Genomic DNA, 16,640 nt, shown 5'->3' with positions numbered 1-16,640 from the left:
TTTAGATGAGAAGAATATTATGCACACAGAAAATTATGGGTCAGTTCTCTAAACATTATCAATAACATCAGTAAAAACCCTTTCACTATGGAAAATGTCAAATATTTATGAAGACGGAGACTAATATACATACCCACAAAAATTAAAAATTAAACAAAATTTAAAAAACTAAGATAATGAACTTCCCACTGAGTCCTCATCACTCAGCTTCAATGATTCTCAACTTATTGTCAGTTTTTGTTTCAATTTTTATTTTAGATTCAAGGGTACATGTACAGGTTTGTTACAGGGGTGAATTATGTGTTGCTGGTGTTTTGTGTACAAATGATTTCATCACCCTGGTAGTGAGCATAGTACCTGATGGGTAGTTTTTCGACCCTCACCTTTTTACTAAGTCTTCACTTCAAGTAGGCCATGATGTCTATTGCTCCCATCTTTCTGTCCATTTGTACTCAATGTGCAGCTTCCACTTATAAGAAATACATGTGGTATTTGGTTTTCTGTTTCTGTGCTAATTCTCTGAGGATAATGGCCTCCAGCTGCATCCATGTTGCTGCCAATGATATGATTTCATTTTTTAAAAAAATAGCTGTTTAGTATTCACTGGTGTATCTGTATCACTTTTTTTTTTTTTTTTAGCCAGTCTATCGTTGATGGGCATCTAGGTTGATTCCATGTCTTTGCTATTGTGAATAGTGTTGTGATGAACATACAAGTGCCTGTGTCTTTGGTAGAATGATTTATATTCCTTTGGGAATATACCCAATAATGGGATTGCTGGATTAAATGTAGTTCTGCTTTAAGTTCTCTGAGAAATCTTCAAACTGCTTTCCACAATGGCTGAATTAATTTATATTCTCACTAGCAGTGTATAAACATTCCCCATTCTCTACAGCCTTGCTAACTCCTGTTTTTTTTTTTTTTTCCTTTTTAGTAACAGCTATTCTGACTGGTGTGAAGTGGTATCTTGTTGTGGTTTTGATTTGCATTTCTCTAATGATTAGCAATATTGAGCATTTTTAAAATAAGCTTGTTGGCCATGTATATGTCTTCTTTTCAGAAGTGCCTGTTCGTGTCCCTTGCCCATTTTTTTTAATGAGGTTGTTTGTTTTTTGCTTTTTGATTTAACTTCCTTACAGATTCTGGATATTAGACCTTTATTGGATGCATAGTTTCAAATATTTTCTCCCATTCGGTAGATTATCTGTTTACTCTGTTGACACTTTCTTTTGCTCTGCAGAAGCTTTTCAGTTTAATTAGGCCCTACTTGTTTATTTTGCTTTTGCTGCCATTGCTTTTGGAAACTTCATCATGAAATCTTTGCCAAAGCCTGTGTCCAGAATGGTATTTCCTAGGCTTTCTTTTAGAGTTTTAGGTTTTATATTTAAGTCTTTAATTCATTTTGAGCTGGTTTTTATGTATAGTGAAAAGAAGGGGTTTAGTTTCGATCTTCCACATATAGCTAGCCAGTTATGCCAGAATCAGTTACTGAAGAGGGAGTTCTTTCCCCATTGCTTGTTATTGTCAACTTTGTTGAAGATCAGATGGTTGTAGGTGTGTGGTTTTATTTCTGGGTTATCTAACCTTTTCTATTGGTCTACAGGTCTGTTTTTGTACCAGTACCATGCTGCTTTGGTGTACTCTAGCCTTGTAGCATAGTTTGAAGACAGGTAGTGTGATGCCTCCTGCTTTTTTCTTTTGGCTTAGAATAGCTTTGGCTATTCAGGTTCTTTTCTGGTTCCATATGAATTTTATAATAGTTTTCTCTAATTCTCTGAAAAATGATGTTGATATTTTGATAGAAATAGCATTGAATCTGTAAATTGCTTTGGGCAATATGGCTATTTTAACAATATTTATTCTTCCTATTCATGAGCATAGAATGCTTTTTCATTTGTTTTTGTTATCTCTGATTACTTTCAGCAGAGTTTTGTAATTCTCATTGATAGATCTTTTGCCTCCCTGGTTAGCTGTATTCCAAGGTTTTTTAAATTTCTTTTTCTTTTTTTGACTGTTGTAATTGAATTCTTGATTTGGCTCTCAGCATGGACATTATTGATGTACAGCTATACTACTGATTTTTGTACATTTGATTTGTATTCTGAAAGGTTAGTGAAGTTGTTTATCAGGTTCAGGAACTTTTTGAAATAATATTTAGGTTTTTCTAAATATTGAATCATATTATCAGTGAAGAGGGATAATTCTGACTTCTTATTTTCCTATTTGGATGCCTTTTATTTCTTTCTGTTACCTGATTTCTCTGGCTAGGACTTCCAGGACTACACTGAATATAAGTGGTGAGAGTGGGCATCCTTGTCTTATTCTATTTCTTAAGAGAAATGCTTCCATCTTTTGTCTGTTTAATAATAATGTTGACTTTGGGTTTATCATAGATGGTTCTTACTATTTTGAGGTATGTTATTTGATGCCTAGTTTGTTGAGAATTTTAACATGAAGGGATGTGGAATTTTATTGAAAGTCTTTTCTGAGTCTATTGAGATGATCATGTGGCTTTTGTTTTTAGTTCTGTTCGTGTGATGAATCATATTTATTGATTTACATGTGTTGAGCCAACTTTGCATGCCAGGGATAAAGCCTGTTGGATCATGGTGGATTAACCTTTTGATGCACTGCTGGATTTGGTTTGCTAGTATTTTGTTGAGGACTTTTGTGTCTATGTTCATCAGGCATATAGGTCTGAAGTTTTCTTTTTTCATTATCTCTCTGACAGTTTTTGGTATCAGAATGTTGTTAGCCTTATAGAGTGAGTTATGGAGGTGTCCCTTCTCCTCAATTTTTTGGAATAGTTTCGGTAGGATTGGTACCAGGCCTTCTCTATGTGTCTGGTAGAATTCAGCCACGAATCTGTCCTGTTAGGGCATTTTCTGGATTTTTTTAAATTACTGATCAAGTTTCAGAACTTGTAATTGGTCTGTTCAGGATAAATATTTCTTTGTTATTCAATAATCAGAAGTGTATGGTTTTAGGAATTTACCCATTTTTTTCTAGATTTTTTAGTTTGTGTGCATAAAGGTATTCATAATAGTGTTTGAGAGTTCTTGTATTTCTGTGGGATCTGTAATGTCCCCTTTGTCATTTCTGATTATGCTTATTTGGATCTTCTCTTTTTTCTTTATTGATATAGTTAGTGGTTTATCAATCTTATTTTTTGAAAGAATCAAATTTTGATTTTGCTGATCTTTTTTACAGATTTCATATCTCAGTTTCCTTCAGTTCAGCTCTGATTTTGGTTTTCTTTTCTTCTGCTAGGTTTGGGGTTGGTTTACTCATGGTTTCCTAGTTGCTCTAGGTGTGATGTTAGCTTGTTAATTTGAGATCTTTCTAACTTCTTCATGTAGGAGGCATTTAACACCATAAACTTTTCTCTGAAAACTGCTTTAGCTGTGTCCCAGAGATTCTGGGATGTTGAATCTTTGTTTTTATTGATTTCAAAGAATTTTAAAATTTCTCCCTTAATTTCACTCTTTGCCTGAAAGTCATTTAGGAGCAAGTTTGTTTAATTTCCCTGTAATTGTATGGTTTTGAGAACTCTTCTTGGTATTGATTTCTATTTCTATTGTACTGTGTTCTGAGAGTGTGATTGGTATGATTTTGTTGTTTTTAAGTTTGTTGAGAATTGCTTCACAGCCAAGCATGTGGTCGATCTTAGAATATGTGGAATACGCAGATGAGAAGAATGTATATTTTGTTGTTGGGTATTCTGTTGATGTCTGTTAAGTCCATTTGGTTAAATGTTGAGGTTAGGTCTCGAATATCTTTGTTAGTTTTCTGCTTCAGTGATCTGTCCAATACTGTCAGTGGAGTGTTGAAGTCTCCCATTATTATTGTGTGGTTATCTAAGCTTCTTCATAGGTCTCTAAGAACTTGTTTTATGAATCTGGGATCTCCAATTTGAGAGTGTATGTTAGGAGAGTTAAGTCTTCTTGATGACTGGAAACTTTTATCATTAAACAATGCCGTTCTTTGTCCTTTTTGATCATTGCTGATTTAAAGTCTGTATTGTCTGAAATATGAATTGCAACCCCTCTTACTTTTTTGTTGTTGTTGTTTTCTGTTTGCTTGAAAGATCTTTCTCTATTCCTTTCCTTTCAGCATATATATATGTAATTTATGTGAGATGAGTTTCTTGAATATAGCATATAGTTGGGTTTTGCTTCTTTATCCAACTTGCCACTCTGTACCTTTTACGTTGGACACTTAACCCATTTATCTTCAAGGTCAATATTGATATGTGAGGATTTGATCTTGTCATGTTGTTAGCTAGTTTTTGTATAGACTTGATTATATAATTGTTTATAGTGCCAATGTGATATGTACTTAAGTGTGTTTTTGTGGTGGCAGGTCTTACATTTCCATGTTTAGTGTTCCCTTTAAGACCTCTTATAAACATATTTGATAGTAATGGATTCCCTTAGAATTTTCTTGTTTGAAAAGGATTTTATTTCCCCTTCACTTAGGAAGCTTAGTTTGGTTGGATTTGAAATTCTTGGGTTTTTTTCCCAAATTTCTTTTCTTTCAAGTTGCTGAATATAGGCCCCCAATCTCTTTTGATTTGTAAACTTTCTGCTGAGAGGTTCACTGTTGGCCTGATGGGATTCCCTTTGTACTTAACCTGGCCCTTCTCTGTAACTGCCTTTAACATTTCTTTCCTTTGTGTTGAACTTGGAGAATTTGATGACTAGATATCTTATCTTTCCCAGTATATTTTAAAGAGTCTCTGAAATTCCTGAATATGCATGCCTACCTGTGTAGTGAGGTTGGGGAAATTCGTGTGGACAATACCTCAAACATGTTTTCCAAGTTGCTTGTTCTCTATCTTTTTCAGAAATGCCAGTGAGTCATAGGTTTGATCTCATCACATAATCCCATATTTCCTGGAGGTTTGTTTTTTCATTTTAAAAAATTCTTAATTTTTTTTCTGGCTGCATTGATTCAAAGGAGCAGTCTTTGAGTTTTCAGATTCTTTCCCAGCTTGGTCTATTTTGTTATTAATGCTTCCAATTGCGTTATAAAAGTCTTATAGCAAATTTTTAATTTTCAGAAGTTCAATTTTTTTTTATTTTTTCATAAAATGACTATGTCATTTTCCAGCTCTTGGATCATTTTATTAGTTTCCTTGGATTGGGTTTCAGTCTTCTTCTGTATCTCACTGGGCTTCCTTGCCATCCAGATTCTGATTCTGTATCTGTCATTTCAGACATTTCAATCTGGTTAAGAACCATTTCTGGGAAGTTATTGAGGTAGTATGTGGAGGTAAGAGGACACTCTGGCTTTTAGAGTTGCCAGATTTCTTGTGCTGGTTCTTTCTCATCTGTGTTCGCTGATTTTGCTTTACTTTTTGAAATTGCTGTCCTTTGGATGAAGCTATTTGCTTTTATATTCTTTGATGTTTTGAGGGTTTGAAGGCAGTATAAGTTGTATTTAGTTGATTGACTTCATTTCTGGATGCTTTCAGGAGGCCAAGGCTCAGCTTAGCACTCCTGAGCTTCATGCCAGTGCCTGGGGGACTGGGACTGGGCATGTGGCTTTGTTCTTTGACCTCTTGAGGTCAAGCATTTTCTGCACTGGAAGGGCTGAGATGTTCCCAGACTGCTGGCAAAACACTCTGATGGGGGCTGTTGGCAAAAGTGCTCCAGTGGTGGGGGCAGGGTACCACAGGAGAATGCCTTGAAGGAGGAGGTCACCAGAGAGTGCACACTAGTGGGGTGATGGTGTGAGATGCACACAAGTGAGAACCAACAGGACAGCGGGGAACCACTGGTGTGTGTGCAGTGGTGGAACATTATTGTCAATCTTACTTCATCTGTATCTGTATCCAATTCCCAACGCCCAAATTATTTTGATGAAAATATCAAAATCATATCATTTCACCTGGAAATATTTGTGCATACCTTTAAAAGACAAGCAGTCTTTAAATATATATCCATGATCATAGTAACATACTACACATTAAAAATAATTCTTTGATGAGGAAAAAATGGAACCACATTTTCAAAGTTACTATTGTTTTAAACCTTTGAAAATTTAACAGCATAGTTGAAACATTTGACATCAGATGACATCAAGCTGGAACATTTTCAGTTTTGCCTCTTAATTTAGAGACTTTGATGTGTACCTGAAGTGGCTGAAGCCATTGACACTTGGTCAAAGATTTTTCCATCATGATGGTGTGAATATCCAGATAGCCCAATACCAGTAAAGGTCATTTCAACTTAAGCCTTAGGCTCCATTCTATTCATGAGAAGAATTAACTGTATTGGGGCAGGTGGATCACCTGAGGTCAGGAATTCGAGACCAGCCTGGCCAACATGGTGAAACCCCCTCTTTACCAAAAATACAAAAAAAATTAGCCAGACTTGATGGTGGGTGCCTGTAATCCCAGCTACTCCAGATGCTGAGACAGGAGAATCGCTTGAACCCGGGAGGTGGAGGTTGCAGTAAGGTGAGGTCACACCATTGCACTCCAGCCTGGGCAACAAGAGTGAAACTCCGTCTCAAAAAAAAAAAAAAAAAAAAAAAAAAAAGAATTAACTGTAAAAGATTTCATGAGTAACGCATCACAGGAAAGGAATCTTGGCTAAGAAGCTGATTTGTTACAAGTAGCTTCAAGCAACAGTTTGTATCCTTACAGGCTGTTAGGAGACTCTCAGTTGGCGTCTCATTGTGGTCAGGTGCCAGTTTGGCTGGAGTCATCTGGAAGCTCGGTGTGCCTGGGTGTCCAAGATGGACTTTTCTCTTATATGTCCCATATCTCCTCTCGAATGGCTGAAATAGCTGGGGATCAGCTGATGTCTCCCTGTCACCACCCAGCCTAGATTGGTTTGGGTTTTCTCACAGCTTGATGGTCTTGGGGTAGATTTCTGACCTGACAGCAGTGTTCCTCAACAGTGAGTGTTCCATAGATGTCAGGGAAACTTAAGTTGTTTTGACCTGGCCTCAGAAGTCACATAATACCTTTTCTACCTTTTTCTGTTGGCCGAAAGCTAGTTGTAGGCAATCCAAGATTCAAAGAGAGGGGCATAAATATTGGGTGGCAAGGTTCATTGGGGGACTTCTTTGCACCTACCACAGTATTTTATGAATCTGATTATTTTACACATCCTTACTATTTCCCCCCATGCCATAGAAATTTTTATATTTGATATTTTTTGACAGGTTATCAAGGATCCTCCACCACCACCGCCCCCTGCACCAAAAGAGGTGAGTGCCTAAAAAACTGTTATGGCTGGTTTTTTTTTCCCATATGCAGATACCTTATCCAAATTCGATTAATTTTGTCTGTTAGATAACTGTGATACCTATGCACTGACTTTTTAATTTATAAAAATCAGTGGTTATTTTTCATCCTCTTATGATTTATTTCATATGCTAGAGGAATGGGACCTTCATATATTGCTAGATATAAACTGACCATTGGAATCAATAGTATATAAAGATTTAATATACTTTTTATACTGCTATATCAATAATTCTGATGTCACTTAGGTTATTTACAAAAAAGATCCAAGCTGACAGTTGAAAGATCCTATTACTTTCTTCAAAATTCTTGGTGCTTTTATATAATTCTGTTAGCCAGAATCATGTTAGGAACATGAAATAAGGAATGTGCAGGTATTGAATATTTTCAAAGCTTCTCAACTGCCTATCTTTTCAGTTCAAATTTCATAGAGTCCAAACCTACACATACATTGATGCTTTAATGACTGTTAAAATGCTGTCCTAATTTTAATATTTTATCTTTCTAAATATGAAGTGATGAAAGATTTGAAATACCAAATGATTCCCATAGTTAAAGAGCAACTTCTAGTTACCTAGGGATGATGTAAGAGAGATTCCTAACATTTGAGGAGGGAAAGGAGTTCTCATATCCTGTGGAACTCCACTTGAAATTTATGCGTGTAAGTGTAAATACATCCACATGTTCTACTTATAGTTTTTTTCCCATAGTAATGGAGTAATTCAGAAAAATATTTAAATATGAGCCAGTTCTGACTAAACAGTATTTTAAGAAATTAATTAAAAACTATTTATAAAACATATTTCCACAGGAGGAAGAAGAACCTTTGCCTACTAAGAAGTGGCCAACTGTGGATGCCTCCTATTATGGTGGTCGAGGGGTTGGAGGAATTAAAAGAATGGAGGTTGGTATCTTAAAAAAAATAGAAGCTGCTAATCTGGAGTATGTATTCCTAGGACTATTAAGCCGTGGTAACTCTCCTTTTCACAATTCAATATTATAATATCATCCGTGTGTGCTTAACACTGGGTCTTTTCTGGATACATTTTTTTTCTATGGAATCATCCTAGCCACTGCAAAGCTGGCCTAGAAGAACTGGTTTCCTTAGTCAAAGGATTGCATTGATAAGACCTCTGAATTCTAAGGGACAAAACAAAACTAGGGTTTTTCTTATTTTGGAAAAAATTACTGCATAGAACGTCAACTTTGAAGAAGCCAGCCACTTCAAGTTGCAACAATGTTCTTCTTTGTAAAGATCCGATAGTAATCTACTATTTGAGAAGAAAATGTTAAAATAGTCAATAGCATGGATCTGACCTTATCACAAATATAGAGAAAGCACATTTAATACTTTGTTAGTTGCCACTTATGAACTATTGTAATTGATATTATATATCATTTATAGAACGCATTGAACTTTCGGACTAGCCCAAAGTGTTGATTAACATTGAACTTTTAATATTATATCTTAAAAATCAAATAAGGTTTTCTTATCACCATGAACTATTTTTTCAAAGTGATAGATTATTTAGTAATAAGCAATTATTACCAGCACTGAGCTCTTAACAACAGTGTAAACAGGCCTACATCCCATCCCAAGGAGCAATTCAAGGAATTTTTTTCATGAACACATTGACTTTATTATTAAATCCTGGCATTCCTTCCTTATTAGTTATAATTTTCCTTTCCAATTAGAATGTGTTTTATGCATTTTACCATTGTTGCACATGTTTCCTATTGTCATATCTGCTTTGTGCCAGCAAAAATTGATAACCTAATGAACAACCCCACAATTATTGCAGTTTTCTTCTTTTATACGTTAAAATAAAATTCAGATTCCCGAGGAGAGTTTCCCTTTTCAGAATAAATTTTGCCCAGACATACTGAACATGGTTGTCATTCCCAAAGTGTTTATAAAGGTCATCTGACAGTGATTCTTACTTTTCTGGACCACATTAGATCTTGAAACAATGGACATTTTCCCTGAGAGCTTGCCCTTTATTGTTGAAATATCCTCTGAGACGGATACCTCATTGCCAATTATTCGTGGTTAAAGGCAATTGCTAGATGCAGTTAAGTTGGTCTTTGGAGAAGTTATTGCATGTGTTTTTGTGTGCTAGAAACTGAGAATCGCAAACAATATAAGAGAACATGGCTAGGCAAGTTCTTGTTGCTTGACACGGAAGGTTATTTTCCTTTCTTACCTTTGTTGTGTCATTCTAGACATGGAAGGGTGGGAAGAAAGTATATAGGATGTTCCCATATGTATAAAACATACACTTTTAAATAAAGCTGTTACAATCAAATATCCAAATATGATCTGTAACAACTTATTTTTAGTTGATTTCACCTCATTCCAAAATGTGTGTGTAAAAAGATCTGTATAACAGGGGAAAAAAAGACTTGATAGGATATACCAAAAATGTGAGTAGGTTTCTCTGGATGGAAAATTTTCAATCTATGCTATATATTTACTTATTTTTTAAATGTATTTGAGCATGTAGTAGTTCATATTCAGAATAATAAGCTTAATACCATTTTGAAATTCACTCATGTAAAATACTGCATGATAATAAAGTAAGGATATTAGTATGTGAGCCGTAATTGAATAAATAATAATTTATAATAATAAATAATAATAAATAATATTCTTGCTTTAAAAAACTAGGAATATGTCAAATTTTTGTTAGTTCAATATTCCAGTGTTCCAAAGATTGAGGTCTCTTTCTAAAGGAAAGGAAATGTGTGAGTGAGATCCTGAATGGGTCCTGAGTTAAAAGGAACATTATTGGTTTATATTTATGAGAGCCAAGAGCACACACACATCCCTAACTAAGCGATAGTTCAAGTTTCAAGAGTTATTAACTCTTAATATGTGAAATTATGTTGCCCACCCATCCTTTTCAGTTGAACAAAATTTGAGACCAAAAACCTCAGCCTACTTGTAATAAATCTGGGTCCATTTTAGTTTTGGATAATTTTGACTACCTTGCATGAAGTATTCCATCAATAAGATGGAAATAAGAATGAGAATGAAGAAAAAAATGGAAAAGCAAGTGTGGATGTTACAAAGGGGAAACACAATACAGGTTGAGTATCCCTTACCTGAAATGATTGGAGCTAAAAGTGTTTTAGATTTTGGATGTTTTTCAGAGTTCAGGATATTTGCACATACTTAATGTGATATTTTGGGGAGGGGACCCAAGTTTAAACATGCAAGTTATTTTTGTTTGATATATACCTTATACACATAAGAGGAATATGTTTGACATACTCATTATATACACATAAGAAGAATATGTGTATAAGGTGTATGTCAAACATAAATGAATTTAAAATATGCAATAAATACACAAGCATAATGCACAAGCAAAAATGCATGTTATGCTTATATATTTTGTAAACAAAATATACAAACATAAATGAATTTTAAAATAGAACAATGTTTTAAAACAATTTTGTGCGTGAAACAAAGTGTTGACTGTGCCCCCACAGATGAGGTCAGGTGTGGAGTTTTCCTCTTATGCTGCTAAGTGGCACTCCGAGGGTTTCAGGTTTTAGAGCATTTTGAATTTTAGATTTTTGAACTATACGCAACCTGTATATAAAAATACACAATAACAATTGAACTGAGAATTAAGCATCATCAAACATTTTCAAACATGAATTTATTTAAATGTGGAGAGGGAAAATAGAAAATCACAATGTTTCATTTATCTGCTTATCTGTTAAGAAATGTGGAGTGGATGATGGGGAGTTCGCATTATGTTGCCCTGGCTGGTCTTGAACCCCTGAGCTCAAGTGATTCTCTCGATTCTCTCATGTAGCTGGGGCTACAGGCAGGTGCCGCCATGCAAACAAAATTTGTTTTAAAAGCATGCTTATTCAAACCTGGAAGGTATTTCTCTTTTTTTTTTTTTTTTTTTTAAAAAAAAGCTCTTAAACTAGGAAAAGTAAAGGAATTATAGAAATTATGAGCACATGTGAATTACAGAACACATTTTTATAGCTAAGGTTATTTTAAGCTAGTATAGGGATTTTTACCTAGAATATTTTTTCTTCCTTGTTCTTTAAATTAAATATTTAAACACTATGGTAATGGGAATTTTAGAAAGCTGGAACTGAGATGATGTTAATAACAGCTGTTAGCACAACTGATCCACAATACCTAATGACTTCAAATGTGTGTTTCTGCCAATTCAGTATGAAACTGTTTTTGTTTCTTTTCTCGATTCTGAAATTGCTTCTCAATGATATAACCTCCTAGTCATCCAAATATGCTCTGGAAATTATGGAATTTTATTGCTTATAATGAAAGCCAAGTGGAGTTGGAAGAATTTAGCTATCAAGCTTACACTTATTTTTTTTTTTCCATAATAAAGCCCGATATATTAATTCTGCCAAGGCTTCCTTTAGCAGTCTATTCTTGTTATTCTTTTGTCCTTTTTCACTGTCTCAATGTGGTCAAACTAAAATATTAAAATTTATGCATGCATACACATACACATATATATGTTTAATTGCTTTTAAGAGTTTGAAAACTCAAATAATTTCTAGTTTCAGACTTCGAGTGAGAGTTGTTTGTGGTGGTGTTTGTGGTGATGATGATGTTAATGATGATTAAATAGCTCCCTCATGAACTAAAACTAATGAATTTATTTAATGAATCTTCTTTAGACCTCAGCAACTACATTTCTCAAGTACAGTCATTTTATAGTCTAGTACCTAGAAATGCCACGTTGGGTCAGAACTCTAGTTTAACTAGCTTCATATTTTTTTTTTTAATCTGAGAATAGTGCTAGTGAAACTTGAAAGAAGAATATGATTATCATGACCTTTGCAATATCAACTGTGAAACATAGGCGAGGGAGCTGTCTATGGTAAAGCCTATCATTTCTGAATGGATCTAAATTGTATCTACTTCTGTTTCTACCCTGAATGACTTCTCTAAGTTAGGACATTTGTGTCTTTACTTAATTGTGTATCTTTTTTTTCCTTAAAATGGAGCCTGTACAACTACAAGGGTATGTGTCCTGATTTTAGAGTTTTTAGTATAATTTAGCTGTATCTGAATATTTTATAAGTGTTAGTTTATCTAGGTGATGACACTGTGATTGGAAAGAGAAGGTCATTTCTCTGGAAAGAAAGCCAACTATCTAGCTCTAAAGGTTTAATGGTGTTTAAAACAATTTTAACAACCTCATAAAAAACATTCTAGTATCATTGATCACACTGAAAGATATAGATACATTTTAATGACTCAACAGGGCCCACTTGAAATTGAAAGCCCATTCTAAAATTGTAGTAAAAAAAGGTAAAAACACCTAAGTAAGCCTTATCAAAAAGACTGAATAGTTCTTTCCATGGATAGTAATCTTCTCTATCCCTACCCACTAATTCAGATCATTAAAATGCTTTAGGAAGTCTTAGGATTTTTTTTTTTCTTTTTAGAAATCACTTAACTCTGGTGTGTCATAGTGTGCCCTGGGTACGTCTTAGTACAGGTTTTTAGAGCTTCACTTCTCTGACCTTGCCCATCTTTGGTGATGTCCTTGGTTTTTGTAGGACTTTCCACTACTCCTGGTTGGACAAGCTCTTCTCCAGGGGCTGCATCCTATTTACATGCCCCGTTTGATTCAAATTTAGCTCTTAATTTCTGCCTATTGAAAAATAAAGCAATCATTTGATCATATGGTTTTTCAATGTCAAGATTTTTCAGAGGAGGAAATTTGCTGTAATTTGTGGAATTCTCTACTGTTCCTGAACTTTTCGTTTCAAAGCAGTCTTTTCAGATTTGTCCTCCTCAATGAAAAAATCATACGCCACACAAGCATACTCGGATGAACTTGGGAACTAAAGGCTGAACACTACATTACAAAGCAGAACTAAAAAGTAAAAAAAACTCATATATAATTATTTTACTTTCAAAAACTAAATGTTCAGATCATACTTTTTGCCTTAAACAAATGTGATGAAAAGTTTGGCAGAAGCAACTCTTTTGTATAAAATACATTTGTAAAATTCAAACCCATTTGAAACTCATTAACCCATGTCTATCCATGTTCAAATCCATGCCCCGTCACTTACTAGCTGTTTGGCTCTGGGCACATCACTTAACCTCCTTGTGCCTCATCTGGAAAGAATAAAATGTAGTCTCTATCTCACTGTATTTTTGTATGGATTAAATGCAGACTGACACATAGTAATCACTCAGTAAATGCTAACTATCATCATTTTCATATATTTCTTCCAGTGTCATCACTACATATGGGTATGTGTTTAGCTAGCAGGGGAGCAAACCAAATTAGAGAACAGGATTACACACTGTCATGCATTTCATATGTAAACCGCAAATGGACTCTTTATTTAAAACTATGGAAAAATGGTTGCTTCAAATTTAGTTGGCTTCAGATTTTTGCAAAGGGTCTTTTTGTTTTTTTGGATCTTAGTATTAAATACAGTAAGGAGTGGTGAGAAACCTATTCAGCCTCAGAAGAGGAGAAATTAGGAATTAGGATACCTGCTCATCTTCTTTTTTTACTCTGAGATGTGAACTAAAGGACCATAGACTCAATAAGAGCCTGTTCCTCTAGGACACTTTATGTCTTATAACAGTACTCTCTCTTTGTTTTACAGGTTCGTTGGGGTGATAAAGGATCTACTGAGGAAGGTGCAAGGCTAGAGAAAGCCAAAAATGCTGTGGTGAAGATTCCTGAAGAAACAGAGGAACCCATCAGGCCTAGACCACCGCGACCCAAACCCACACACCAGCCTCCACAGACAAAATGGTACACGCCAATTAAGGTACGTGTCCAAATTTTGTGTAATTTAACTCAGAACTTCTGGAGACATTGTAACATTTTTAGTACCACGTCTCGCCAACTACTTTAAAGAGGGTAGATCAAATTGCAGACGTTCATTGTACACTCTTAGCAGCTGAATACTTTCTTGGCAATAAGAACCTCCAGGTTTTTATTACTTACTAGTTTACCTTATGAAAGAAATGAAGGTAAAGAAGATTTTATTTTCTTCGTTTTACGTCTTCATTTATTCAGTACATAGAGATTGAGTACATTCTCTGGGAATTCACAAGTCTCATTTTCCCTTAGGGTCGTCTTGATGCTCTCTGGGCTTTGTTGAGGCGGCAGTATGACCGGGTTTCTTTGATGCGACCTCAGGAAGGAGATGAGGTTTGTATATGGGAATGTATTGAGAAAGAGCTAACTGCTTGGGTCAGTATAATGAAGGCAGGGAAATAGTAATAAAAAATGATTTTAGAGCCCTATTGAACTTGAGGAAGGAAATACTGTCAAGTGTAGATTTCTATTACATAGAGTTTTCTATAAAGTACCTGTTGTTAGAATGCATCTTCAAACTACATTTTTACACCATTCCTTTTTCAAGTAATTCTTTAAAATTCTGGTCATTTGTACACATACTTTAATAAGCACAATCATTGCATCAGCCCTTGACTTTGAAGACACAATGTTCCAACAGACTGGAATTTAGTAGCTGAAGTCCTTCTCTAGCATTTAGTAGCATTTAGTAGCAATAAGGCCTAGGGCAAAGGCCTCAGAATCTGTTTTATAGGTATAAGTATGTTCCCTGCCTTCAACAGTTGATGTTATCGAATTTCTTGACTATTATGTAAAAGTGTCTTTAAAGTTATAAAGCATTATAAAAATCTGTGATGGTGATAAACATACACACACATACACACATATGTATATGTATATATTTTTCCCCATCAGGGAAGTCTGTCTGAAGCTATATTTTTGTTTGGAAATGTGGCTACAATTCCTGTAATATACCAGTACTATTTTCCACTGTATTGATGTAAGAAAAATTGATTAAAACCTTTCATATGTAACAATGGTTAGATTTGGTTCAGAGACAGTACAGTTCATAACAGTAGTGATGCCGGGCAGGTGAGCCCCAAAATTGAAGCTCAGCCTGGGAGAGTTCTTAACTTCACCTAAGAAGGAATCTGATGCAGGGCAGGAGGGTTCCCAAATTGGAGCTTAGCCCCAGAAGTTTCCTGGCTTCATCCAGAAAAGAATTCAAGGGTGAGCCAGAGGTGTTAGCAACTTTTGTTGAAGCGACAGTGCATAGCAGCAGCGGAGGTACTACTCCTTGCGGAGCAGGGCTACCCTATAGGCAGTGTGCCCAGAGGAGCAGCTCAGAAGCAGTTCTGTAGTCACATTGATATCCACTTTTAATTATATGATAATTAAGGGGTGGATCATGCAGACATTTCTAGAAAAGGTGTGACAACTTCTGGGTCGTTGGGTCGTTGTCATGGAAAGTGGTGGTAACTTCTGGGTGTTGCCATGGCAATGGCAAACTGACATGGCACCCTCGTCAGTGTGTCATATGGGAAAGTGTTTTTGCCCTGTCCCTGTTTTAGTTAATCAGCAATTAGGTCTGGTGTCCAAGCCTCACCTCCAGAATCCAGTACCGCCTCCTACCTCAGTAGAATTGGTTCATTGTGTGTCAACATGAACATTCCTCTGTTTTAACAAGGGAATAAGCTTCATGAACTTCAGCTTCAGGGGATTTTAAAAAAATCCAATTTGAGAAAATTTATTCTTGGAATTTTCCCAACGGATCATCATTTACTGTTTGCTAACACCATAAGTAGAGAGAACTAGTTGGTGTATAAAGCAGCCTCTTTCATTATCCAATCACTGTGGTTCTTCATAAAAAGTTTTCACATAATGACATTTGTATCTTTTAAAATTCATCTGTGATCCAGAGTTCTGTTCTGGAACAACATGTACTAACTCTTCTTCCTCTTCTACATGCTACATGTTAACTTCATGTGTTTTAAAATTGTTTTCATGCATCATCTTAGTTTTTATTCCCCAGGTTAGACACTAGTTTATTTGTTCAATAATTTTCACTTTATTAAGTGCTGGGCATTGAGCTAACATTGAATATATACTAGCCAATAAAAACAGACAGTGGTCTCAGCTCTCTTGCTAATACTTTATATTTTCTTTTAACTGTCATGATTGCAATTTAGTTTATAGTCTTTCGTTATTCCTATTAATTTTGATTCAATTCAATAATTTTTGGATTATAAATATGTACAAGCAATGGCATCAGGTGATATCGAAGGGTAGAAACAAGCAGCAGTCTCTGCCCTTAAGAAACCTAAACTTTGTTTGGGAAACAAGACATGTGCAAAAATAAGATTTATTCTGGAATGTGTTCTGGGTACTCTTGAGTGAATAGAAAAATAAAAACTAGCTCTCCCTAAGGAGAGATTAGGGAAAGCTTCTTCAAAAATATAGGTGCTCTGCCTTTGAATATAGGTAGGAAATAGCTAGAATGAGCATTTCCATAGATGTGGCATCATGAGCAAAGTCACTGAGGCAGT

The 16,640-nt window shown here is 35.2% G+C and overlaps 1 protein-coding gene across 2 annotated transcripts in view; it reads left to right on the top strand.

Moving 5' to 3' along the window:
• Positions 1-16,640, top strand: part of LOC105463307 (ANTXR cell adhesion molecule 2) — a 154,373-nt gene that overhangs the window by 79,386 nt on the left and 58,347 nt on the right. For both annotated transcript variants that reach the window (XM_011710333.3, XM_011710332.2), the window contains exons 13-16: positions 7,177-7,221; positions 8,070-8,162; positions 13,895-14,062; positions 14,368-14,448. In XM_011710333.3, coding sequence (XP_011708635.1) covers positions 7,177-7,221; positions 8,070-8,162; positions 13,895-14,062; positions 14,368-14,448 — 387 coding nt within the window. The remainder of the gene's footprint in view (positions 1-7,176; positions 7,222-8,069; positions 8,163-13,894; positions 14,063-14,367; positions 14,449-16,640) is intronic.

The sequence above is a fragment of the Macaca nemestrina genome, chromosome 3, assembly GCF_043159975.1.
Source record: "Macaca nemestrina isolate mMacNem1 chromosome 3, mMacNem.hap1, whole genome shotgun sequence".
NCBI classification, from domain to species: Eukaryota; Metazoa; Chordata; class Mammalia; order Primates; family Cercopithecidae; genus Macaca; species Macaca nemestrina.
This window is presented reverse-complemented; position numbering and strand designations above follow the sequence as displayed.